Source organism: Erythrolamprus reginae, chromosome 11 (genome assembly GCF_031021105.1).
Source record: "Erythrolamprus reginae isolate rEryReg1 chromosome 11, rEryReg1.hap1, whole genome shotgun sequence".
In the NCBI taxonomy this organism is placed as follows: Eukaryota; Metazoa; Chordata; class Lepidosauria; order Squamata; family Dipsadidae; genus Erythrolamprus; species Erythrolamprus reginae.
In genome coordinates this window covers 28,964,174-28,991,792 of record NC_091960.1, presented here as the reverse complement: position 1 = coordinate 28,991,792, position 27,619 = coordinate 28,964,174, and the positions used below count along the sequence as shown (strand labels likewise).

The 27,619-nt window shown below is 45.8% G+C and overlaps 1 protein-coding gene across 4 annotated transcripts; it reads left to right on the top strand.

Moving 5' to 3' along the window:
- Positions 1 to 88: 88 nt before the first annotated feature.
- NCDN (neurochondrin) lies at positions 89 to 26,418 on the top strand. Of its 4 annotated transcripts, none has more exons than XM_070764425.1 (8): positions 89 to 258; positions 8,142 to 8,246; positions 8,638 to 8,777; positions 9,912 to 10,886; positions 12,568 to 12,812; positions 16,824 to 17,048; positions 20,592 to 20,734; positions 25,468 to 26,418. In XM_070764425.1, exons 3-8 carry the CDS (start codon positions 8,652 to 8,654, stop codon positions 25,902 to 25,904), a joined length of 2,151 nt encoding a protein of 716 aa, XP_070620526.1. In that variant the 5' UTR covers positions 89 to 258; positions 8,142 to 8,246; positions 8,638 to 8,651; the 3' UTR covers positions 25,905 to 26,418. The 4 variants fall into 4 exon arrangements, with proteins under 4 accessions (XP_070620526.1, XP_070620528.1, XP_070620527.1 ...); XM_070764427.1 differs by having other exon boundaries at positions 137 to 258; positions 8,642 to 8,777; XM_070764426.1 differs by having other exon boundaries at positions 149 to 258; positions 8,147 to 8,246.
- Positions 26,419 to 27,619: the final 1,201 nt, after the last annotated feature.

The window sequence follows — 27,619 nt, the reverse complement described above, 5'->3', positions numbered from 1 at the left end:
ATGGCGGGAGCGGCTTCGCGGAGAGGTCGCACCAAGGCGTCCGCTGATTGGGAGCCCGATGAGCAAGCCGTCAAGGAATTGGCTATCAGGAGATGAGGGGCGGGGGGGAAAGCCAAGGGGGAGTGGGAAAGGCGACAGGCGTTGCGTTGGAGAGAGCGGCAGACGGGTCTCTTCGGCGCGCGTGCTCGCTTGCTCGCTCTTGGCAGATGCCATCCGGGAGAAGCCTGAGGAGAGAAGCACGCTGTCGTCGCCTTCCAGGTAAAGGGAGGGAAGCGAGCGGCCATTCGGAAGCGGGAAAAGGAGCCCGAAGGTGGCGTCGGGAGGGGAGGGAGGGTGTGGAACGGGACCTCACCTCAGGACTCCCTCAAATTTTGGGGGCTGAGGGGAGGCGAGGGTGGGGGCTGAGCCTTTAGTTTCGCGCACGCCGTGGCCGCCGCACATTTCGGGGAGGGGGGGCGGGAAACGTGGCCCCTCTCTCCCCCCCCCCGCCTGATGTCGCAGTTAGAGAAGGGCGTTCAGGGGGCTGGTGAGCCCCCCCTCGGCAATCCCGCGCCATTCGTCCCCCACGCGCAGCCCCCCCCCCCTCCGCGGTCGCTTTCGGGCTGAGAGAAGCAGAACGACCGTCCCGTCCAGTAACCTGGGTGGGCGAGTGCTGTGCATGGATCCGAACTAGGTGATGTCCCCCTTTTTGCTGCGTGGAAGCCCGTGGGGCAGGCGTGGGGGGGGGGGATTTGAACCACTACCACCACCTGGTGTAGTGGATGGAAAGAGTTTTGCGCTGGATTCGTGCTATCTTTCCCTCCAACACCCCCCCCCCAAAAAAAAACGCTGGATGATGATGTCTCAGAGGGAAATTGGGGGGGGGGGGGTGTTCAGCTGTGTTTCAGAGAAGTTCCCACCCCCCCCCCAACCTCACCCCCCCAACCCTCCACTGGCTTCTTGGGCAGAGTTTGCCCTTAGCTGCACCTGCTCCAGCTTTTGGGGGCTGCCTCTGTTGGCATCACTTTTGAGGGGCGGTTAATCTCCCTGCTGTGGACATCTGTGGGGCTGGTTGTGGGGTCTGCGGGTGGGTCTCCTGGGGGATCCAGTGGGGCTGGTTGCCAAGGTGAAGGAAGGCGGCTTTTTGGGAGGAGGGTTGGGTGGCTAACCCTTGCAGCATGCACGCATCGCTTCGGTTTCTTGGATTGCACGAACCGCTGCCTGCAACAGCATTTAGGAATCTGCTTGCGCCACTGATACCCATCCAGCCTCTTCCCCCCCTCCCCCCCCCAACCTCAGATCATAACTGGAAGAGAAAAGGGAGCAAAAACCAGGCTTGTGTTTCTCCTGCAGCCTGATTGCAATTAGCTGCATTCCTGCTGCGAAAAATTGGTGGCTTTAATTAGGGTCACCCAGTAAAGGGAGAGAAGCCTCCCACCAAGCAAATCTCTTCAAGATCTCTGATTGCCTGCTGGGTGAACAATGGGAATGCAGTGGTTTTGCATAGAGATGCTGGAAGGAAAAGATGGTTTTCTTCCTCTCTTTGCAGGCTTGCCTGTAGTTAATCTAACCATCATTAACCTATTTGTTAACTACCCACTGAACTATAAGTGGTGGTTATAGGAGTAGGTTAAGATTAAGACACAATTGCTAGTTTGTTGCTCGTAAACGATCGATCGTTACTGAGGGGTTTTCTAAACCACTTGGTACAAATTGCTGGGGGGTTTTCAGCCCTGACCAACAGTAAACCAACAACCCATTTTTGACTTCTCTGCAGAGCAACTATTTGGAAAAGTGAGCAGAGGCTCTGCACAAAGGGGAAAAAAATATTTTGCAGTCAAGCACTGGATGTACGCTATAAAATTACTCCTTACTTGGATTGTCCAGTCGCTAACATGGATCTCAGACCAGCTTCCCCTTAGCCCACCAAAAATCCGATCAGAAACGTTAGTACCATGGACAGCAACTCCTAGTGATGGTTTCACATTTGCGACTGTTCTGCTTGTCCTATTTTTGCATGTGTTTCTTAAATGCTTTCCCCAAAACACGTAATTGTTCTTACTGTTGACCCTGTTATTATATGTACGTGTGGGTATATGTATGTATATATGATTTTGCTTGTATTGAATAGTTTTGTTTTTAAAACATTTGCCTTCTGAGAACATTTGCCTTTTCAAGAAGAGTAAAAATCCGCTAAATGGAAAGGGAGAAGACATACTTATTAATTTATTACTGCAATTTATATGCTGATCAGTTCCAAGAAGGCTCTCAGTGGCTTAGAAATTATACAGAATTATATAGAAAAACCACACCAGGGGGAAAAAAACATTAACCCAATGACGAATCTTCGGAGAAGGGCAGCATACAAATCTAATACATAAATAATAATAATATTAATAATAATAATAACAATCAGTCTTGCTTGCCATTAAGGCACTAAGTCAAACATTCATGGCCGTAACAATTTCCTGCTGCAAGGAAGAGAAATCATAAATCTTCAAAGGCTCTCCAGAAGAGGTGATGAGGACTTTCCTGGGCAGCACATAGGGTTGGTGCTGATCTGACCGCAGATAGAGCACTGTTCCAAGTGGGGGGATAGTTACAGAAAAAGACCTCTGCTCCCTCAAGGATGGGGTCTCCCTATTAGATCTTGTTGGATGAGCAAACAGCTAGAAGAAAATGGTTTTTTAAACATGCCAGCCATGTACAGCTTTAAAGGTGAAAACCAACATATTGAATTGCACCTAAAATCTAATTGATCACCAGTACAGCTCTGATAGGCGCTGTGATTTAGGCATATCTAGCGATGTCCTTAATTGCATGATGCAAGCATGTTCCATTGGTTCCAATTAAAGTTGGTAGAAGCAGTCTAATTACAAGAGGATGATTCAAGGTTATATACCTTCAGCAGCTCTGATCTGAGTTTGATTCTGCCTTAATTACTCTCTCCGTCTTTTTTAGAAGCCACCCTTCTCTCTGGAATCTGGATTCTGGTGTTAGAATAATAATGTTGGTGTTTATTTCTTCGCATTTTGTCAGCCTGGGAGCTGTGAGGCAGCTTTTTAAAGATTCATATTCTTCCTGTCAGGAAGACCTGAATTTAAAAGAGCCTACATTTCTCTGTGTTTCTCATGGTAGAGAGCTGAGGCCAGAGCTGCTATTGTCATCTTTTTGCACCGATGAAGTCCTGGGTATTTTTATCACCTCTTAATGTGTCACATGATTATTTTTTCCGTTCTTTTCAATTAGAAGCATCCAAGAATAACGTGCGCGTGCTCTCACACCTGGATTGAGCAAATAACAACATTTCCATCTTCCAAGGGCAGAACCTATTTTAAAAATGGGCTGGAGTTTTTACATTCCAAATTGGTCATTAAGCTAGCAACTATAAAAAGACCAGAAGATTTCCTTTCTTGTCTGTTTAGGATTTTATGCTTTAATAATAATGTCGATTCATTATTGCTTAGACTTACGTTTAGTCTTTCCCTGAGATATCAAGGTAGCATATCTAATACTCCCTTCTCCAGTGTTTTAAAGCTATATTTCACAAATTTCATAAAATTATAGGCCTGGAAGGGACCTTGGAGGTCTTCTAGTCCAACCCTCCATCTAAGACAAGAGTCCTCATACCACTTGGTCAAATGATTGCTGAATCTTTTGAAAACATCCAGTGATGTAGCAGTCACAAGTCCCGGAGGCAAGATGTTCCGTTGTTTAATAATTCTCACTGTCATGAAATTCCTCCTTATTTCTAGACTGAATCTCCCTCACGAGCTTCCACATCATCTCTTCCACATTCTGTTCTTTAGGGAGCTTTTTCTATTTTAGTTGGTCTGCTGTGAAATATGCTGCAGAACCATTATACGTTGTAGAATATTTTATAGCTTGCACTACAGCAATGTTGAGAGAAGCAGAAGAGGAAGGAAGGGCTTAAAATGTCAGAAAAAGAACATTTTTATGTTTCAGTAGAATTTGTGCACAGCTTCATTCCTCGTTTGAGCTATATTAAAACATTATATTGTCTTAAAGGTTGACTTAATTTTCCACCTCATCAGCCAACAGTATCACTCAAGTGTCTGAAATAAAAGAGTTTATTACAACTGTATATTGCTGTATTTTGCAATTTTCCAAATTGGTGTTTGATAGTTTTTGTACACTGTAAATCAATTTGCTCTGAGTACATTATAGTGGCTAAGGCCCAATATATTGGCAATATTTTGTATGTAAAGGGAAATGAAGTAGAATCAGAATTCTATGTAGCAGTGATGACAATTCTTAAATCCCAAATTGGTTTTATTACACTGTTCAATGGTCCAAGAACATTTTTAACGTTTTGCAGACATTGCTAGGTGAGGAATGGGCAGGAGATCAGAAGTGGCAGATCCTGGTGTCTTACAGCCAGTGCAAAAGTTTATGACTCATGGTTGTCTAACAATAGAACCAGTTGAAAAGCTCTCTCCCTCTCTCCCTCCCCACCCCCATCCCAATTATTCTCCCTGGATTGGCTTGCCGGAAAATAACTATTCGGGTAAAAAACAGATTTTCTGAATAGCCACATTCTGCTGCTTTTGATAAATTCCTGGGTTCCTGAATATATAAATATTTATTTATAGATAAATATTTAAAGACCACCTCTGAGAAGCCAAGGCACTTTACAGCCAAATGAAACAGCAACAGACCCAAACATTACATGACTCTTACTTAACCAACAGAAGGCAGCCATTTTGCCTTTCGTGTCCAAGTGCCCTGTGAAATAGTAAGATTGTTAGTGGCTTCTCAAAGATCAAGAGGTTGGGGGCTTTCTCTGTCTTGGCAGGCAAATGAAGAAAGCCACCTTACCACCAGGGGTGGTTTTCCCATTTTGCCGTTGCCCAGTCTGCCAACCGTGCACTCGGTTTGCCCATGTGCCTGCCTTCCACACATGCCCCCGGCCTTCCACACATGTGCTTGTTGTGCGTACGCGCCTTCCGCGCATGCACCTAGAGCTGGGACGAGTCGGTAGGTCCACCTGTGATTTCTGCTACCGTTTCGGGCAGATCGGTCCAAATCGGCTGAATACCACCTCTGCTTACCACTTATCACTTCCCACCATACCTTCATTTCAATGGGAACCTTCCACTCGTGTGATGGGAGTGTGCACTTACAGCTGCAGAGGAGGAGGAGTCCGAGAAAGAGACTCAGATGAAGAGACTGCGCTGCCTGGATGGGTGGGAGGAAAGGAGCTCAGAGCAGCCACATCCTAGAATCTGCCAGGATATATCTTAATACCTTGGAAAGCTATAGCTTTAGTTTGGCAAGATTCTGTCTACCAGCTGCAAGTAAATAAAAGATTGGACCCAACTGTATATCACTGTCTCTTCTCTGGGCTTGGGCCTGACAACAGGTTCTCCTTTAAAGGCCACGTGGGAGAGACTAAGTAAGGGCAAGAAACAGCCCTGCAAGTGTCAATTCTTGACCAGCTTAAAGATGGCAACCAGCAATTTGAACGGACCCCAGAAGTAACCCCGTAACCAGTGCAGCACAATAAATTTACACTGCTGAATCTACTCCCTCCAAATTAACAGACCAAGCTGCTAGTTGAAATTGTCTGATTATTGTTCACAGGTGGCCCTATATAGCAGTGTTTTTCAACCAGTGTGCCGTGAGACATTATTATTATTATTATTATTATTATTATTATTATTATTATTATTATTATTATTATTATTTATTAGATTTGTATGCCGCCCCTCTCCATAGACTCGGGGCAATATGATCTATATAGGGAGAGAAAGAGAGAGAGAGAGAGAGATAGCAAGAGAGAAAGAAAGAGAGCTAGCAAGAGAGACAAAGAAAGAGAGAAAGAAAGAAAGAGAAAGAGAGAGAGAGCAAGAGGGGGGAAGGAGGGAGAAGGAAAGCAAAAAAGAGAGGAAGGAAGGAAGAGAGAAAGAAAGAGGGATGGAGAGAGAGAGAAAGGAAGGAAGAGAGAGAAAGAGGGAGGGAGAGAGAAATAGAGCGAAAGGGAGGAAGAGAGATTTTTTGTCTAAACTTTTTTTTAGGTCCCCCCCCCACCCACTCAATGTTCCCCAGGATTTTGAAAATATGAATATTGTGCCGCGGCTCAAAAAAGGCTGGGAAACATGTAGAACATGTTACAATAGTCTACCTACGTGGAGAGAAGGGCACGAGTCATGGCCAGGAAACTCAATAAATGAGGATGGGAATCTTCTTTCCAATTCATAGATGCCCTACCTGCCAGTCCTTTAAGGAAGGCTAAAGTAGGGAACTGATGCCATGTAGGTCAATGCTACTTTCACTGGAAAACTATAGTAAGAGGACTGAATGTACTGCCCTCCCTTTTATCTTTCTCCCTGCCTTTGTTCATCTTCTGAAAGTTCTTGCCTGCCAAGACGCAGACAGCAAGCTCTTTAGTCTTTCACCTTCTTCACATGTTTCCCTAATTTTCATGAAATCAACCCCACATGCCCCGTCCAGCTGCATGGAGAGTCCAGTTGGATCATGAGACAAACCTGCAGGTGGCAGAACTTATCTTGCCACAGCCCCACGCCACATCCTTGGTCTGCACAAGCTCTGAAGAATCCCTTGCCAGAATCTTTTGCCAAGATTCTTTCCAAGAAGAAACCAGCTGAGAAGAATACAAGCAATTTGATCTGCCAAAATAATTTGTAAATATGTCACAGCAGCCTCCCAAATGAGCGGCTGAACAGAGTCACGGGAGGCAACTTTGCAGACCTGGGAAGTTTCCAACACCCCCATTTTTATGGTGCACTCACAAATGTGGACATGCACCCATGAGCCATCAGATTTACGCTGGTTTTGTCCACCCTCGCTGCAATCCCTCGATAAACCAAGGAATTTACAGGGATAAATTCCCCATAGCTTCAACCTTAACCCTGCTGTTCTGTTCGAGTCTGTGCAACACGAAATCGAAGTTTAAGACACTCTAAAAAAATTTCCCTGCATTTCTGAAACTTGAAATTTCATGACTTTTCATCATTTCAGAGGTTCTCTCTTTGATCATTATTTTTGGGGTGGGGGTGGAGGGCTTAGTTTTTGCTGGGCAAAAAAAGTCACACTTGTACTGTTTATGAGTCTGTGTGACTCGCACCAAAAATTCTTTATTTTATTAAATTCACAAAAAAAGGGGGGGGGCTTTTATGAGCAAAATAAACCAATAAGCGTTATTTTTTTTATTTCAATGTTCATTTCATTGTGTGCAGAAATGTTCAACCTAGTTTCCAAGGGAAAGAAGATTTCAAATTGACCATTAAATATAAGCACTTAAAATAAAGAATTTTCGGTGCGAGTCACACAGACTCGTAAACAGTACAAGTGTATAGTGGTTTTGAACAGAGCAGCAGGGTTAAACAGTCTACAATGTCCTACCCCATTCCTAAGAGGTCTGTAAGGGGGCATACGTAAGTGCAGCAGCGGGCCTTCCACTCCTGTCCTACTGTCCCCATTTATTTGTACTCATTTCCTGTGCTTGTGTCCATGTTTATACCTGTTATCTCGTATATATTTGACAAACGTGCTCTCTGGGGGCAGGGAGTGGGCACTGGGATGGACAGTTTAACTGGGCCACCGCACCTTCAAAGGTCCGATGAGCTGGCAACGTGTGGGTGATCCAGAAAGCATTCTGACGTGACGAAAGACACGTCCTTCACCTTCAGTTCACATTGCAAACAAATTAGTGTCATCATGTTCCTTTATCCATAACATAAATCTGTCTGCACGATCTGCAGATGCCCAGATCTATTTGTAGACTCAACGCTGAAGGTTGGCCATATAGTCTACTCTATTTATTGGACAGCATGCACCGGCTCACTCTATGATAATTTTTTTTTTTGGGGGGGGGGGGGGTGTTTAGTTTTTGCTGGGCTAAAAAAGTCACACTTGTACTGTTTACGAGTCTATGCGATTCGCACCGAAAATTCTTTATTTTATTAAATTCACAAAAAGGGGGGGGGGGTTATGAGCAAAATAAACCAATAAGCATTATTTTTTTATTTCAATTTTCATTTCATTGTGTGCAGAAATGTCCAACCTGCTTTCCAAGGGAAAGAAGTTTTCAAATTGACCAAATATAAGCACTTAAAATAAATAATCCAAGATTCTTTGTCATTGGGTTTTTAAACAAAAACGGGGCCACTGTTTTCCAGAGAAGCTGACATCAAAAAGGAGCAAACCTCCACCATCGGGCCTGCAAACAAAAGTCTAAAAGGAAGAAGGCGGGAAAGAGCAATTCTTCAAAGCCGGATATAGCGGTGAGCTATAGGTTGTTATTTAAGGCAATTTGGGGAGGGCTGCCTTTGCTTTTGCTTATTGCTTAAATAACCATTGACAGTTCTTGTTCCTTTGGCAGATGGGTGAGAGACCAAAGTGCTCTTTACTTTGACAGGAGTAGGATTGTGGGTTGCTGGAGCTAAGTGTTCTTTCTGGCAGGATGGAAGAGGCAAGCTGCCTGCAGCTGCTCCTTCTCCTGGCAATAGCTGGGCCAAAATTGATGTTGGGTTGATGGCCATCCCAGGAGACAGAAAGGGCCACTTTGGGTGCCTTCCTGACAATGAAAGCCAGATTCATGCTTGATTTTCCAGCATTACTTTGGAGTGGAGCCTCTCTGTCTGTCTTTCTGAGTTGCTCCTTTTGTTTTGACAGTCAGCATTGGCACCATGGCCTCAAACTCGGGGATTGTTGTCGATGATGGTGAGAGCAGCAAGAATTGTACCCTGGAAAGATGCCTGAATGTATTTCGCGATGCAAGCAATGATAGTGAACAGTTTGCAGCTCTGCTCTTGGTAAGTCCCCAACCTGATAGCTGGAGGGAGGGAGGATGTATGGCAGGGAGGGAGGAAATCCTTGTTGGTTTTAGCTACTCATTAGTAGCTGGCTAACTATCAGAGAGACAAACCCACCTGTAAAATGCAGTCGTAGTGGTGGTGATGATAGGTCCAGCAGTTTTTGAATGTTATTTAGGTCATTTATTGAATTGTAGAATTTAATCTCATACAAATCAAAGATGGACAATCAAGAGCAGAGAGGGTTTATCTAATTTAGTGTTTCCCAACCTTCGCAACTTGAATATATTTGGACTTCTACATGGGGCTACCTCTGAAAAGTGTTCGGAAACTTCAGATCGTGCAGAACGCGGCCGCGAGAGCCATCGTGGGGCTTCCTAGATTCACCCACGTTTCTGCAACACTCCATGGCCTGCATTGGCTGCCAATCAGTTTCCGGTCACAATTCAAAGTGTTGGTTATGACCATTAAAGCCCTGCATGGCATTGGACCAGAGTACCTCCGGAATCGCCTGCTACCGCACGAATTCCAGCGACCGATAAGGTCCCACAGAGTTGGCCTTCTCCGGGTCCCGTCGACCAAACAATGTCGTTTGGCGGGCCCCAGGAAAAGAGCCTTCTCTGTGGCAGCCCCAGCTCTCTGGAATCAACTCCCCCCAGAGATTAGAACTGCCCCCACACTCCTTGTCTTTCGTAAATTACTCAAGACCCATCTATACCACCAGGCACGGGGGAGTTGAGGCACCTTTCTCCCAGGCTTTTTTATATTTATGTTTGGGTATTTATATGTTGTTAGCTTTTTTAAATATGATAGGGTTTTATGTGCTTTTTAATATTAGATTTGTTTTCGCTGGAATATTGTTTTTATTATTGTTGTGAGCCGCCCCGAGTCTTCGGAGAGGGGCGGCATACAAATCTAATAAATTGAATTCAATTCAATTCAACTCCCAGAATTCCCCAGCCAGTAAATGCTGGCTGGGGAATTCTGGGAGTTGAAGTCCAAATATCTTCAAGTTGCAAAGGTTGGGAAATACTGATCTAACTCACTTCTTAGCCCTGGCAACAACATGGAATCTCTCCTCCCCCCCATCCCCACCCCACACACCCTCTTTGACACCTCCTGCTACATTTTCAGGTGACCAAAGCGATCAAAGCAGGAGAAATCAATTCCAAGGCCCGTCGAAGGATTTTCGATGCCGTCGGCTTCACCTTCCCAAACCGGCTTCTGACTTCCAAGGAACCCCCTGAGGGCTGCCCCCAGCACACTTTCCAAGCCCTGGGGCTCACTCTGCTGGCCTGTTTCTGCACCGATCCAGACTTAGCCCGGCATCCGCAGATGCTGAACAAAATCCCCACTTTGAGCGACGTGGTGTCAGCCAAGACCAGAGATGCTTCTTACAGCGCCATGATTGATGACGCCTACCAATGCCTCAGGGCCATCTTGGCTACCCCCAAGGGCCCCAGAGAGTTGATCAACCGGGGGGCCCTCTCCGCCCTCTGCCAGGCCTACGTGAACCACAGCTATGGCTACGATCAGGCCCTCCAGCTGCTGGTGGGGCTGCTGACGACGGCAGAAACCAAGTGTTGGCAGAGGGCTACCACTGACCTCATGGGCGTGCTTGGTATCCTCAGTGCGGAGTTCCAGAAGGCCGAAGACATGACCAAATTCCAGCTGTGCGAAGTGCTGGCCCGCTTTGTGCCTCCTCATCTGCCCTCTGGCTCCGAATGCCTGCTGCCCCTCTACCGAGGCCTGTCCAGCATCTTAACAAGCAAGCTAAGCGTCTCCCAGCGAGAGCCTGCCTTGAAGCTTTCGGCCTGCCTCTCCCAATCCTGCGGCTCAGCCTGGATCCCAGCCGGCAGTTCTGGCAGCAAATTCTTTGCCCTCTTGGTCAACTTGGCTTGCGTGGAAGTCCGCTTGACCTTGGAGGAGCTGGACCTGACAGAAGTGGATAAGAAGCGGGAACTGATGGCGGCCTGCTACATCCTGATGGAGCTCGCCATTGTGGAGTGCACCCGAGAGAAGGGCTCCATCCTGCAAGAGACCCAGAAAGTGCAGCTGGTGGGGATCCTGGAAGAAGCCCTGGGGGCGGTCATACATTACCTGAGACAGGTAAGAGAGGAGCCTGTTGCAGGGGGCGGTTAATTATCCTTTTAAGATGGGAAGTTGAGGCTGGGAAGTGGGTCAGATTAATAAGGTGGGCCTGATCTACAAGAGGCCGTTCTGGTGTGTGAAAAGTTTAGCATACAAGAGAAATATTATTATTATTATTATTATTATTATTATTATTATTATTATTTATTGGATTTGTATGCCGCCCCTCTCCACAGACTCGGGGCGGCTAACAACAATGATAAAAAACAACATGTAACAATCCAATTTAATAAAACAACTAAAAACCCTTATTATAAAAACCAAACATACACACAAACATACCATACATAACTTGTAATGGCCTAGGGGAAGGAATATCCTAACTCCCCCATGCCTGGCGACAAAGGTGGGTCTTGAGTAATTTGCGAAAGACAAGGAGGGTGGGGGCCGTTCTAATCTCTGGGGGGAGTTGATTCCAGAGGGCTGGGGCCGCCACAGAGAAGGCTCTTCCCCTGGGGCCCGCCAAGCGATAGATCATAGGGCTGGGTTGGAAGGGGAATTTTAAGTGGCGTTCCTTAGCAGTTCTTCCCAAATGTGTGCTCTTAGGACTTCGGTTTCAGTGGAGTTATCAGTTAGGAGCCATTTGGGTCCTGAAAAATCACTTTAGTTAAAGAAGGAGGCTGGGAAAGTTCAGTTGTTTTTCTCAGCTGAGTGCCTGAGCTGTCCATTGAAGAAAACGTTCGCTGCAACCGCTTAACTTTATTAAAAGGACCTATCACTTCAACCAAATGGAGCCGAGGGTCTTTCTTTCCTAAAGATCTAAGTTGGGGCAAGTCTGGCACTTATGGTCCGACAGGTGCCAGCTCTTTCACCCTCCTCGAGGCGACCTTCCTCGGGATTTGTCGCTTGGCGGGACCCAGAGGAAGAGCGGCCCCGGCCCTCTGGAACCAACTCCCCCCAGAGATTAGAATTGCCCTCACCATCCTTGCAGCTTAAAACCCACCTCTGCCGCCAGGCATGGGGGAATTGAGATACTCTTTCCCCCTAGGCCTTTACAATTTTATGCGTGGTATATCTGTATGTATGTTTGGTTTTATAATAAGGGTTTTTAACCGTTTTAGTATTGGATTACAGTATTATTATATGCTGTTTTATTGCTGTTGTTAGCCACCCCGAGTCTGCGGAGAGGGGCGGCATACAAATCCAATAAATAAATAAATAAATAAATAAATAAATAAATATATTTTACACGGGGCAAAACCCGAACTCAGAACAATCTACATACATATACCCGTGAAAATCTACGAAAACATATATATGTGTGTGTGTGTGTTTTCGTAGATTTTCACGGGTACGGGTATGACGGTCTTGGTATATTCGGGTTTCTTCCCATGTAGGATTTGGAAATTCCTGGCGACGTTTCGACGAGGTCCCACTCGTCATCTTCAGGCTGGTGTTTCTGTCCTTGTTCTAGGGCGAACACAGCGAGACCTGAGCTGCCTTCCTTCTATAAATACTGGTGGCTGGGTGTGGTTTGATGGCTCAGCAATTGCCTGCTGTGTAGAAATAAATATATATATAAATAGATAGATAGATAAATAAATTTGGCTTTGCAAGCCCTCTTGCCTCAGTCCTTTCCTGCCTTATAAATGTGGGATTTGCAGGTGTGTTTTATCCCCCCCCCCCTTCTGTTACTTAGGTTGGACAGAAGAAGCTGGAGGACCCTTTCATCTTCGCCTCTGTCCGAATGCTGGGTGCCTGGCTGGCTGAGGAGACCTCTTTCCTCAAGCAGGAGATCTGCGACCTCCTCCCGTTCCTCATTTATTACGCCAAGGTGCAGTTTGAAGAAGAGAGGAGAAGCCGGCGAAGCACCTCACAGTCTGAAAAGGAGCAGGCTGGACAAGGCCCCGTCCCAGAGCCCCTTTGGCGGGGAGACGCTCTGAGGTGAAAAATATACCCATGGTTGCTGAAGTACAAGAAAGTGACAGGATTTCTCTCCAGCACAGGGTTCTCCAACCTTGGCAGCTTTAAGACTTGTGGACTTCAACACCCAGAGCTCCTCAGCCACAGGGTGTCCAGTAAATCTGGAAAACAGGGAAATTATCAGGAAAATTTAGACCGGGAGTCACTGCTCATAGTCACTCATGCCCTCATCACTTTGAGCCTCGACTACTGTAATGCTCTCTACATGGGGCTACCTCTGAAAAGTGTTTGGAAACTTCAGATCGTGCAGAATGCAGCTGCGAGAGCAGTCATGGGCTTCCCTAGGTATGCCCATGTTACACCAACACTCCGCAGTCTGCATTGGTTGCCGATCAGTTTCCAGTCACAATTCAAAGTGTTGGTTATGACCTATAAAGCCCTTCATGGCACCAGACCAGAATATCTCCGGGACCGCCTTCTGCCGCACGAATCCCAGCAACCAGTTAGGTCTCACAGAGTGGGCCTTCTCCGGGTCCCGTCAACTAAACAATGTCGTTTGGCGGGACCCAGAGGAAGAGCCTTCTCTGTGGCGGCCCCGACCCTTTGGAACCAACTCCCCCCAGATATCAGAGTTGTCCCCACCCTCCTTGCCTTTCGCAAGCTCCTTAAAACCTACATCTGTCGTCAGGCATGGGGGAATTGAGACTTTCCCTTCCCCCTAGGCTTATAAAATTTATGCATGGTATGTTAGTATGTATGATTGGTTTCTTAAATTGGGGTTTTTTAAATTAACTTAAATATTAGATTTGCTTACATTGTATTATTATTGTTGTTAGCCGCCCCGAGTCTACGGAGAGGGGCGGCATACAAATCTGATTAATAAATAAATAATAAATAAATAAAATTGGCGGTTTGGGAAGTATCAGGGAATTATCAGGGAATTCATGAAAAAAACAGAATAAATCGGGGGGGGGGAGGGGAAACACTGTATTAAAATGTTTAAAAGTCAGGGGAAAATTAAGTAAAAAGAAAAAACGGATCGCGCTGCCTGGCAGAGTCAAGCAAAAATGAGCACAACTGTGGCAAATTGCTTCCTCAGCTACCAATATTTCTCCACAGCTTAGCCATTTGGTATGATGTCATCTACTACCGCGCCTTAACTAGACCGCAACTTACAGGGGAATATCAGGGAATTTCAAAATGTTTTTCCCCAGACACCCTGCAGCCAGCAAAGCTTTCCTAAAGATCTAAGCAAAGCTGGCTGAGGAACTCTGAGACTTGAAGTCCACAAGTCTAAAGTTGCCAAAATTGGAGACCCCTGTTCCAACAGATCAATACACCCCCTGTCCTTTTGGCTCACAGACCCCTTGTTCCCAGGGTTAGAACTGAAATACAGGTAGTCCTTGACTTACTACCACAATTGAGCTACGTGAGACAGTTGTTAAGTGAGTCTTGCCCCATTTTATGAACTTCCTTGCCCCAGTTCTTCAGTGAATCCCTCCAGTTGTTCAGTTAGTAACAGGGTTGTTAAGTGTGAATCTGGATTCCCCATTGACTTTGCTTGTCAGACGATCGCCAAAGGGGAAATCACATCAGCCCAGGACAGTTGAGGACTGCCTGCAGTTCTGTCTTGCTTGCCTTTGAAGATCAAGTAGATCATCTGAAAGGCAGGAAAGACCTTGGTTCAAATTTGCAGCGTAAAACTTACAACTTCCCAGTTGCACCCTTGATAAGCACGATAAAGCTACACGCTACTCTGCTTTTGAAAACTTCCCCAAACGTTTTGGCCAAGATTTGCTTCTTGAGGAGAGTAATGTGAAGTTTCTTTTATGGAATGTTAATGACCGACGATTTGCCTTTGGCCTGGTTCCGTCCTGCTTTGCAGGACGCCGAGAGTGGTGATCCGAGAGATTGGGCTGACCTCCATGGAAGAGACAGGGCTGTCGTTTGCATTGACAAGTCATTTGCTTGAATTTCATGGGAGGGATGCGCTGGCATTTGAACACCATGGGTAGGGATGGGCTGCTGGGGGCTTGCGGGGGTTCGGGGGAATCTCTAGCTAAGATTCTGTGTATTTCAGAGACCTCCCCCCAAGTCCCACTTCTGGCTGGCCCCACCCACCCCTCCCCTTCTAGGAGTCCCCACACGGCCCGTATTGGGTGCAAGTAAGTACAGGGCATGCGGGAGTCAACATCTGCCACTGGGACTGGATGCAAAATCTGAGTACTGGACACAGAAAATTGGACCTCCAATACAGTATTTATTCATTCACTCATTCATTCATTCATCCATTCATTCAATTTTTATGCCGCCCTTCTCCTTAGACTCAGGGCAGCTTACAACATGTCACCAATATCACTTTTTAACAGAGCTAGGCTATTGCCCCCAAAATCCAGGTCCTCATTTGACCCACCTCGGAAGGATGGAAGACTGAGTCAAGCTTGAGCTGCTGGTGAGATTTGAACCGCTGACCTTCGGATCTACAGTCAGCTTCAGTTTCCTGCAGTACAGCACTCTACCTGCTGCGCCACCCCGGCTCCCAGTATCCAAGGTCAGGGGTAGGTTCAAACATTTTAGCAAGGGCTCCTCTACCTGGTTGCTAGGTGGGCATGTCCATAGTGGGAGGGACCTAGTTGGCCTCCTTCATGGGTCCCCGCCATGATACAGGAGGCCACCTAGGCCCCGCCCACTATGGACATGCCCGCCCAGCAACCAGGTAGAGGAGCCCCTGACCATGGATACTGTATTGGAGGTCCAATTTTGTGTGTCCAGTACTCAGATTTCACATCCAGTCCCAGGGGGCAGATTATCATGCTGATGTTGACTTTCATGGCGAGCCTTCCTTCTATTAATATCGCAAGTAACGTCTATGTGCCTGGTTCCTCTTCTGAGTGTAGGATGAGGATTACGTGTCCTTCTACCTCGTGCCTACCTACGGCTCCCAATACTCCTTGTCGTTGGCCTAATTTTGTTTTGCAAAGCGTTCAGAGTATTGCTTAATAATTTCTTCACACTAAGCTATCAGGCGTCTTATGTTAAGGCAGCAAAAGTGGCTGGGGGAACCTGGGAGTTGAAGTCCACCCGACTAAAAGCTTGCAAGGTTGAGGAAACGGTGTGTTTTAAGATACCTTCTAGTCTTGTTTCTGTTAACTATAACATCTTGTGATCATTAGCAGTAGTTGCGTTATAAAGGCAGCAAACCTCAAAAGGATTGTGGAGCAATTGTAAGGATGATACTAGACCCAGATATTTTTAAAAGGTCATGCATTTATTTCTGTATCCCCCGTATAAGTTCTTGCTGTCTCACCGGCACTCTGTTAAGAGCTGGATTGGAGAAACCCCGTCTGTAATAAATCCACTAACTTTGGATTTGTTTCATTTCAACTCCTCCTAGTTTTCTGTTCTGTTGCAGCTGAGAAATTCTTCAGTACAGTGTCCCCTCGATTTTCGCGGGGGATGCGTTCCGAGACCGCCCGCGAAAGTTGAATTTCCGCAAAGTAGAGATGCGGAAGTAAATACACTATTTGTGGCTATGAACAGTATCACAAGCCTTCCCTTAAAACTTTAAACCACTAAACTGCAATTTCCCATTCCCTTAGCAACCATTTAGATTATTACTCACCATGTTTATTTATTAAAGTTTATTAAAAAAATATTTATTAAAGGCAGACGAAAGTTTGGCGATGACGTATGACGTCATCGGGCGGGAAAAACCATGGTATAGGGAAAAAAACAGCAAAGTATTTATTAATTAATATTTTTGAAAAACCATGGTATAACTGTTTCGCGAAGTTCGAACCCACGAAAATCGAGGGACCACTGTACTGCATTATTCCCAAACCCCTGAGTTGTAGCTACCATCATTTGTCTGAGTAGGTTACCAACACACCTTACTTTGAAACACTCAAAGGTCCTTTAAATCCAGAATGAAAATTCATTTGGAAAACTTTTTGCAGGCTTTGGGATCGAACAATGAATCCAAACCTCTCTGGCTTTAAATTCACTTCCAGGGCTTTGTATTTCCCCATCTAGATTCCTGTTACCTGGCTTGAGCCACCTGACTGCCGAAGATCGCCCCCGCGAGATCCTAATTTCGGAGGGGGCGCCTGTTCTCTTGTGCCAATATTTCCTGCACCGCTGGGAGGCCTTTGTTTCGAACACCGAATCCCAGTCTGCTTCGAAAGTTATTGAAGCCAGTCTTCAAACCTCCTGCGAGATTTTCCTGAATTTTGTTGTCACCGCTCCCGATCTAATCAGGTAATGTATGTAGGTGGAGGTGTAAGCAGCTCCTTTCCTTGTTAGAAAGGTCCGCTTCGGTTTGTTGCCTAAGCGAAGCACTCTGCAAGGAGTTGATGCTAATTGCTCCCGCGTAGGCGTTTGCCAGCAATCAGTGAGAGAGAGAGAGAGAGCTAAGTGGGCACACGACTCCCCATGTGCCTGGGCCACTCTTAGCGATCTTTGCACATTGAACACAGAGATCTAAAAAGCATTTGTAGCACATTCGGCTGCTGTGATTATGAAACTCTTGTGTTTGGGGCTGATGTTTTGCAGAGTTTCTGACAGCAGGTAGTTCTGCAAGCCCCATCGACTCCTTTTGCACTGAAAGCATCTGGGCTTGTTCCTGTGAACACCTCCATCCCCACGCATAGATTCGTAGGAAAGAACATTGAGATCAACCCATCTAACTATCTCGCCTGGAACAGTGTTTCCCAACCTTGGCAACTTGAAGATATTTGGACTTCAACTCCCAGAATTCAAATATCTTCAAGTTGCCAAGGTTGGGAAACACTGGCCTAAAAAAAGATCTGGACTGCAGAATTAGTTCCTCCTGACTGTTCTGTCGGGCTCTCTGGTAGAATCCTCCCAAAAATTCACAGGGACAAATTTCAGACACACACACATTTGAAAATTCAAAACAATGTTCTTTATAATGAAAAGTCACTTAAACTAAGCCCTCTTTTGGTATAGCAAAGAGCCCTCGTCTCAAAACAAACTGGTAATTGGTACAAGTCCCTTATCAGTTCTGTGATACTTAGCTTGCAGCTGTGAGGCAATTCACAGTCCTTCTTTCACAAAGTGAAACACACTTTGCTCTGGTTTAGTTTCAAAGCGGGGAAAAATCAGCACACAAAAGGTCAAAGTCAGTAAAGCAGTCACGAAACACAACGATCAGATAATCCTCCACAATGGCCAAACCCACAGGCTGCTCTTTATAGCAGCCTCACTAATCACCACAGCCCCACCCAACCACAGGTGGCCTCATTTTCTTTGATAATAATCTCTCAGTTGTTGCTGCCTATGCATCGCTCTCCGCATGCGTGGCTGTATCATTAACTCTTGTTCTGAATCCAAGGAGGAGCTAGATAATTGATCTCCTTCTGAGCTGTCTGCCCCACTCTCCTCCTCCCTGTCACTCATGTCTTCTTGGTCAGAGGAGCCTTCATCAGCAGATTCCCCCGGGGGCAAAACAGGCCTGCCGCATGTGGATGTCTCCCCCACATCCATAGTCCTTGGGGCAGGAGCTGGGCCAGAGCTAACCACAACACTGATAGATAGCTGCTTTGAACATTTTCAGTGAAAGCGGGAAAGCCCTGATGGATAATTTGTTCTGGGGCTGAACAGCTCGAGACGAAAACTATAAACTGGGTATTTCTAGACTAACAAAGAGAAGGATTAGAGGTGACATGATGGCAGTCTTCCAGTACTTGAGGGGTAGCCACAAAGAAGAGGGAGTCAACCTATTCTCCAAAGCACCTGAAGGCAGGACAAGAAGCAATGGGTGGAAACTAATCAAGGAGAGAAGCAACCTAGAACTAAGGAGAAATTTCCTGACAGTTAGAACAATCAGTGGAACGACTTGCTTCCAGAAGTTGTAGGTGCTCCAACAATGGAAGTTTTTCAGAAGATGCTGGATAACCGTTTGCATGAAGCGGCGTAGGGTTTCCTGCCCAAGCAGGGGGTTGAACTAGAAGACCTCCAAGGTCCTTTTCAACTCTATTATTCTGTATTCCGCATGAGGGCCTTTAAAATATTTAAAATCTTTGAAGGCTCATCATGCCTGCCTGCAACTGCCTTGTTTTATATAGGACTTGGTTTCCACCACAACCCTGTATCCTGGTGGGTTTTCCCTTTTGAGAAGTGTTTGATTTTATGAGATCACAGTGTTCCCTCGCTTTTCGCGGGGTATGCGTTCCGAGACCGCCAGCAAAAGTCGAATTTCCACGAAGTAGAGATGCAGAAGTAAATACACTATTTTTGGCTATGAACAGTATCACAAACCTTCCCTTAACACTTTAAACCCCTAAATTGCAATTTTCCATTCCCTTAGCAACCATTTAGATTATTACTCACCATGTTTATTTATTAAAGTTTATTAAAAAAAATATTTATTAAAGGCAGACGAAAGTTTGGCGATGACATATGACGTCATCGGGTGGGAAAAACCGTGGTATAGGGAAAAAACCCGCAAAGTATTTTTTAATTAATATTTTTGAAAAATCGTGGTATAGACTTTTCGCGAAGTTCGAACCCGCGAAAATCAAGGAAACACTGTATATTGAAATGTGGTCTGTCAGGGGAAAAGCCAATGTATTTGGTTGTTTCTAAAAAAACCATCTTCCCAATGTTTTTTTTTCTTGGCATGAGTTTATCTACGTGCTGTCAATAATTAGGCAGGATTTCAATATGAAGATAAAATAAAAAGCATGAAAAAGCAACTTCAGATTTTACACTTTGGATTTCAACGGGTGAAATTCTAGCAAAAACACGCTTTGGACCTGCCTTTCTTTCTTTGACTCCTAAGTCAGAAGTCTTCAAACTTGGCAACTTTAAGACTTTTTGGACTTCAACTCCCAGAATATGCTGGCTGAAGAATTCTGGGAGTTGAAGTCCACAAGTCTTATTTATTTATTTATTGTTAGAGTTGAAAGGGACCATGAAGTCCATCAAGTTCAACCCCCTGCCCAAGCAGGAACCCTATAGTACACCAGTCAAGTGGCAGTTCAATCTTCTCTTAAAAATGTCCAAAGTGTTGGAGTTCACAACGTCCACTGGTAGGTTGATCGCTCTGACCGTCAGGAAGTTCCTCCTTATCTCCATGTTGAATCTCTCCTTGGTCAGCTTCCAGCCATTGTTCCTCATCCGGCCCTCTGGTGCCCTGGAGAATAAAGTGATCCCCTCCTCTTTGTGACATCCCCTCATATACTTGTAGACTGCTATCATGTCCGCTCTGGCCAAGTTGCCAAGTTTGAAGACCTCTGTTCTATAGTGTGGTATTTGGTCCTCAGCTGAAAAATCAGGGGGGGGGGGTCAGAAAAGGGAGCCTACATGTTGTTGACTGTGTCCAGTTGGTAGCCACGTAGAGTCTGCTTCTTCAGTCTTATCAAGGCCGGGTCCTAGGAGAGCGGAGCAAAAAGTAACAGACTCGGTCCTCATTTGGAGTGGACAAAGACAATCCATCCTATCCTGAATGCTGGCTCCACCTGATGAGAAGAGGCGTATCAGGTAAGACCAACTGTGGACGTTTGTGTTTCAAACTATAATTTCCTTTGGAGGTTTGTGCTTCAAACCATAATTTCCATTTTTCAGCTGAGGGCCAAACACGACACTGTAGAACAGAGGTCTTCAAACTTGGCAGGAGAATTCCGGGAGTTGAAGTCCACAAGTCTTAAAGTTGCCAAGTTTGGGGACCCCTGCCCGAAGTGCTGCTGAAACAGAGAGAAGTCCTAAGAATATCATGGAAGGAGGAGGAATTGCAAATAACTCAGAAAACATGCCCTCCTCTGCTCTCTCCTTCCACAGCCGAGAAGATTGTTTCTCAGCCCTGATGGATACGGTGCTGAAATCTCTCTCGTCTCTGCTGCCACAGAGAGAGCATCTTATTTTGAGCGCCAACCTGGCCACGCTGGGGCTAATGATGGCCCGAAAACTCTTCGCTTATGCAGGCAAGTGGTGGTACCTCCGGTTCTATTGATTGAACTAAATCCTTTGAAGCAGAGGGGGCACGAAAGCAGGGGTGGTTTTAATCTCGTTTCAGTGCTTAGCTGGCTGCCTTGAATTGCTTAACAACCAGGTGGTAAAAATCAGCTGTGACTCACTTAACAACTGCCTTGCTTTGCAATCTGGTTCCGATGGTAGTCATAAATTGAGGTTCCAGGTTCAGGTTTATCAATTAAGTGATAATTGTGAAGACATTCCGCTTAAACCTCTGGATTTCGCCCCCATCTTAAATTAAGAGTTGATAGATAATTTGATAATTTATTAGATTTGTATGCCGCCCTTCTCCGAAAGCTTGGGGTGGCAAGCAAAGTGCTGGGTGTTATTATTAGAGCCAGACCTATAACACCAGACCTTGGTGTCATTATTAGAGCCGGGGTGGCGCAGCATGTAGAGTGCTGTATTGCAGGCCATTGAAGCTGACTGTAGATCTGTAGGTCAACGGTTCAAATCTCATCAGCGGCTCAAGGTTGACTCAGCCTTCCATCCTTCCGAGGTGGAGCAAATGAGGACCCAGATTGTGGGGGCCATATGCTGGCTCTGTTTAAAAAGTGCTATTGCTAACATGTTGTAAGCCCCCCTGAGTCCAAGGAGAAGGGCAACATAAAAATTGAATAAATAATAATAAAATTATTATTTTTATTTACTTATTTACTTACTTACTTACTTACTTACTTACTTACTTACTTACTTACTTACTTACTTACTGATTTGATTTGATTTGATTTGATTTGATTTGATTTGATTTGATTTGATTTGTATGCCGCCCCTCTCCGGAGACTCGGGGCGGCTAACAGCAATAATAAAACAGAATATAATAATAATCCAATACTAAAAACAGTTAAAAACCCATTATTATAAAAACCAAACATACATACAGACATACCATGCATAAAATTGTAAAGGCCTAGGGGAAAGAGTATCTCAATTCCCCCATTATTATTCCATTATTATTATTATTATTATTATTATTATTATTATTATTATTATTATTAATTGGATTTGTATGCCGCCCCATCCAAGGACTGTTCTTGGTGTTCTGCCAAGAAGAGGTTAGCAGCTATTTCTCTAAAATGGAATAGGGTTTCCTGCTTGAGCAGAGGGTTGGGCTAGAACAGTGATTTTCAACCTTTTTTGAGCTGCGGCACATTTTTTACATTTACAAAACCATGGGGCACATTGGGGGGGGGGGGGCTAAAAAACGTTTGGACCAAAAAAATATCTCCCTCCCTTTTGCTCTATTTCTCTCTCCCTCTTTCTCACCCTCTTTTTTTCTCCCTCTCTCCATCCCTCTTTTTTTGTCTCTTCCTTCTTTCCTCTTTTTTGCTCTTTCTCTCTCACTCCCTAGTTCCCTCTATGTCTTTCTCTCCCACCTTCCCTCCCATTGTTTCTCTCTCTCTCTCTTGCTTTCTCTCTCTCTCTTGCTCTCTCTCTTGCTTTCTTTCTCTTGTTCTCTTTCTCTCTTGCTTTCTTTCTCTCTCTCTTTTGCTTTCTCTCTCTCTCTTGCTTTCTTTCTCTCTTTCTCTTTCTCTCTTGTTTTCTGTCTCTCTCTCTCTCTCTTGCTTGCTTTCTCTCTTGTTTTCTTTCTCTCTCTTGCTTTTTCTTTCTCTCTCTGAGCTTCGCGGCACACCTGACCATGTCTCGCGGCACACTAGTGTGCCACGGCACACTGGTTGAAAAACACTGGGCTAGAAGACCTCCAAGGTCCCTTCCAACTCTAATTCAGTGTTGTGGGAAGAAAGCCAACCAAGGTCTGGGAAGTTGGGTACCGAAGCAGGAACCGAAGCCTTGGATGGCAAAGGATCCAAAGTCTTCCCAGCCATCCAGATTTTAATCGGGGGGAAATATTCTTGTTTCAAATCCTTTATTTCCTCCAACTTTTGCCTTTCCTTCGCAAGGCTCCGGAGATCAGAATGAAGGCTAAAAATGAGCCAAACAGATTGTGCTGGAACAGCGTCATTTTCCCCGCTAGACAGACAAGAATCACCTGAGCATTTCAAAAGGAGATTTCCACATTGATGGTAGTGGATGGTCTGGAGCACCCCACCTCCCCTCCCCCCAAAAAATAATTAACGATGTTCCAGAATTAGGCGTGCTAGTTATTTCCAGAATTCCAGTTCAGACTGGCCAATTCAGGAGGGAGGTTGGGACTGAAGCCAGATTGTTCTAGGTTTTTACACTTCCTTAATTCAAGCCAAAAGTTTTTGTTTTGCCCCCAATTAATTCTGTCTTAAATCCAAGAGATGCAGGGAGAGGAGAATTGCTTTTTTCCAAAGAGGATCACTTTCCAATGTGTGGACTCCAACTCCCAGAATTCCCCAGCCAGCATGGCTGGGGAATTCTGGAAGTTGAAGTCCACTCATTAAAAAGCTGCCAAAATTGATATTCAAATGGATCTGTCATTCAAATGTCAAAGTAAAAGAAGGGGGTCTTTTTGCCACTCATGGTGGATATGTGACAAAGCAACGAAAAATTAGAGTAGGATTCCCACCCTAATATAGAAGATTCCCAAAGTGAATATAAAGATAAAACTATAAACCTTTCTTTTGGGTTTAATGGGAAAAGACTTGTCTATGGAAGTCTGGAAAGAGCCATTTCCAGATTCTGGAGGCTGCGGGAGGCTGTTTTTGCCCTCCTCGAGGCTCAAGGAAAGCCTCTGGTGCCTTGGAGAATAAAAAATGGGCCTACCGGAAATCTGGAAACAGGCCCATTTCCAGCCACCAGGGGGCCTCCGGAACCCACGGGAAGCTGTTTTTGCCCTCCTGGAAGCTCAAGGAACGCCTGTGGAGCCTCGGAGGGCAAAAAATGGGCCTACCAGAAGTATGGAAATTAGCTATTTCTGGCCTCTGCAAGCTTCGGAGAGGGGCGGCATATAAATCTAATAAATTATTGTTGTTGTTGTTGTTGTTGTTGTTATTATTATTATTATTATTATTATTATTATTATTATTATTATTATTATTCAGGGAGGGCTGCAAGGCCCAAAATGGGACACCGAGGAGGGGTTGTTGCATGCACAGGGGCGGGGCACACTTGTGGGGCATTGAATTATGGGTGTGGGCACACACGTGCTTTGGGCACCCAAGGAAAAAATGGTTGCCATCACCAGTATATACTCTGTTTCCCCGAAAATAAGACGCACCCCGAAAGTAAGGCATGTCAGAGGTTTTGCAGAATTTGCTAATATAATGCACCCCCCGAAAATAAGGCGTAGTCAAGTTTACATACGGTACGGTGGAAAAACATACGGTACCATTCAAAGCTGTTCATAGTGGTACCGTAATAATGTGGCGTCCCCTGCTGGTCCCTTCCATCGCTTTGTACCGTCCAGTACAGCAGACACAGTCTGCTGCTGTCTCACCGCCATTACAATCTCCACTACAGTGCGTAGCCTGTAGTTCCTCTGGTGGCCGGAAGCTGCAATAGTGGGAGTACAGTGATCCCCCGATCATTGCGAGGGTTCCGTTCCAGGACCCCTAGCAATGATCGGGTTTTCGCGAAGTAGCGCTGCGGAAGTAAAAACACCATCTGCGCATGCGCAGATGGTGTTTTTACTTCCACTGCAGCAGCGAGGAGCCGAAGATTGGGGTTTCCCCGCCGCCCACGCAAACTCCTCGCTGCTGCCGCGCCCGCCGCTTGTCCGCCGCCTGCCTGCCCGCGCGCCCGCCCTTCGCCCGGCCACCCGCCGTTCGCTCGCTGCTCGCCCGGCCACCCGGGTTCGTTTGGCTTCGGGACATGCCGGCGGCGACGTTTTAAAACAGCCGCGCGGCTTCCCAACTGAGTCCCGAAGTCAAAGGCGAACTTCCGCGAACGGTGGGCGAGCGGGTGCTGGGGGGGGCTTCTCGCCCTCCCGCCAGCAAGAGGAGACCCAGGGAAGCCGCCCAGCAGCTGATCTGCCCGGCGCCATCTACGCATGCGTGCCCATAGAAAAAAAGGGCGTGCATGCGCAGATGGTGTTTTTACTTCCGCGTTTAAAAATCGCCATATAGCCGTTTCGCAATGATCGGGATCGCAATACCCGGGGGATCACTGTATACTGTTGTACCATATAAGTGCCGTTGTTTGTGTGTGTGTGTGCCATACTGACAGGTACCGTACCGTAATCAGTGTACCGTACAGTACACTTTCTTTGGGGGTGTCAGCTTTTCTCCTGTGAATTTGTCTTATTTGAGAAATATAAGATGTAGCACAACTTTTGTAGCAAAAATTAATATAAGACAGTGTCTTATTTTCGGGGAAGCACAGTAAGTTGACGGCAGCCAGATTACTTCCTACACAACAATGAAAAGATATTTTGATTCTCACAATGGGTGACTTGAATGGCTAAGATGGCCAAACAGGCTACCAGGTAGATAGACTTGTAATAGAAGTGGCTAGTTTATAATATTTTATAAACGTTTTTTTAAAAATTGAGGTTTGGTGTTATTATCCTACTGCAAATGCTGGCTGGGGAATTCTGGGAGTTGAAGTCCAGATCTCTTCAAGTTGCCAAGGTTGGGAAACACTGTCCTACTGCACCAAAGGGTGTCAAAAGTCAATGCCTTTCCTTTCTTTTCCTGCACTTTTCCTTCCCTCCTCTTTCTTACCATTTTCTTTAGTATTTTATAATATATATTTTTTTTAAAAAAGAGAAACCCTGCCATAGATCCATCTAATGCGCCTCTTGCATTTCCCTTCTCAGGTCTCCAGGGCACCCCTGAAGCAGACAGTTTCTTCGGCGCCGCCATCCGTTTCCTGGGCGAAGCTTACGTGGCCCAGTCCAGCACCGAGGGGGGCATCGTGACCCTCGGCGTTTCGCCCACCTACAAGGCCGCCTGGCCGGCCATCCGCGAGCTGTGGTTTTTGGGGATGCAGGCCTTTGCGAGCTGCGTGCCTCTCTTCCTGTGGCTGCCCCAGGACGTCCTGCGCTCTGGCTGGCTGCAGGACCTCCTGGCCCTGCTGGGCCGCGTCATCCCGTCCTCCGTGGATATGGAGGTGACGAGGGCTTACCAGGGGGTCTTGGTGGAGCTGGCCAGAGCCAGCCAGCCATGCTTGGAGAGGATCCAGCAACATCGGGGCTTGGAGCTGGCCACTCTGTACGGCATGGCCGCCTTAGAACAGTGTCTCTCCGAGCAGTGAGCGCGCTCGGGAATAGGTGGCGGGAGAAAGGTGCATTCTCCCGGAAGTCGCAGCTTCCTTCTGTGTCCTGCAGGGGGCAGCTCTGTGGTAGGGGAGATAGTGTATGTCCGGCCTCTCTCCTTCCCTAGTAGCTTGCACAAAGTTATACCGTGTAATAGGAGTTGGTTTATTTCTTTGCCATTCCTTGTATTCCATTTATTTATTTATTTATTTGGGGGAGGGGGGGGTGTCTTTCTGCCGCCTTTCCAGGGGGCAGAAGACTCCCAAGGCAGCTCAGATCTATCACACACACACAGACACACACAAAGGCGAGCTTTTGCAAAGTTTCATAAAGCGACTCAAAATCCGTCACAGGGCTGATGACGGGGAGGAAGGTCATGCAATGATTAAACTATCCGGTCCCCCACCCACCAACAGGGCGTTCATTAAATAATTGGGGGAAGGTTATGTGTGTCTGTGTGTTGGCGGGGTGGGGTAATCTTTAAAGCCCTTTTTTTTAAAAAAGAAAGAAAAAGAATGAATAAATAAATAGCTGAAGAGGTGCCAAATATTTGTGGTTTGGAGTTCCATGAAGACGGGACCACCACTTTAAAAAAAAAAAAAAAAAACCATAGAAAAGGGCAAACGATGTGTCCGTGCATGTTTTGTAGCTCTCTGTGATCTCGTAGAGTAATATGAAGCAAAAGTCTTAACTTGCTGGCAGTTTAAAAAGCATTGAGCATAATGTATTGCAATGCACATTAGTGCTGCTCCGTTGACTCTTTAACGCACTGTGAAATGAGATAGATTCTTCTCTGGAGAGAGAGAGGCAACAGATGCTAAAAGGGAGTCTGGATTTTTTTATTTTTATTTTTTTCCTAGCGTGAAGATGTAAAAGATGACCTTGGTGTAATGTTTTGAACCCCAAGTGTCCTTTGCTGACCTCTGTCATATTTGGATAGGCTCCAAGAATTTCCTTTAAAGGCTTCCCAAAAAAATCCCCCCACCAATTTTTGTCTCAGGATTCCGTCACGGTTGAAGCTTTCCTCTTAAAGAAGAGAGAGGAAACGCTGCACACCTTTATTTGAATGTAATTACGTCTCTCCCACTTCGAATGGTACAAATCTTTCCAAAACTAATCTGCAGGGAAAAACCAAAATCAAATGACCAAGAATGATAGACCTTTCTCAAAAGGCGGCTGGTGCCAAATTATATTTTGCTTGGGTTGTGGCAGGGCGGGGGGGGGGGGGGGCAGTTGTGGGTGGGTGGGAAGGACGGGTTTTCTCAGATGTTTATAACAATAACTTGCACCAGCAGCTTACAAAAATCTTGAACTTGTGCGTTCTTCAACTTTTAAGGGTGGGCGAGTGGACTTGTCCTCCCAGAATTCCTCCTCCCATGGGGATTCTGGGAGTCAAAAGCCCACTCGCCTTTAAAAGTGGCCAGGTTTGAATAGCAGTAGCATTTAGACTTATATACCGCTTCACAGTGCTTTAGAGCCCTGTCTGAGCGGTTTACAAAGAGTCAACATATTGCTCCCAACAATCTGGGCAATCCTCAAAGTGCCAATTTGAACCAAGAACAATCATGAAAATCTACGGGAAAAACAATCCTGATGTCCCTTCCCTGCCTGGGACTGTTTTTATCAATAAAAAGTAGGATAAGATGGGTTTTTTAAAAAAAATTGGTTTTGTTTTTTAACACATCATCCTACAAAGCAGAGGTCTTCAAACTTG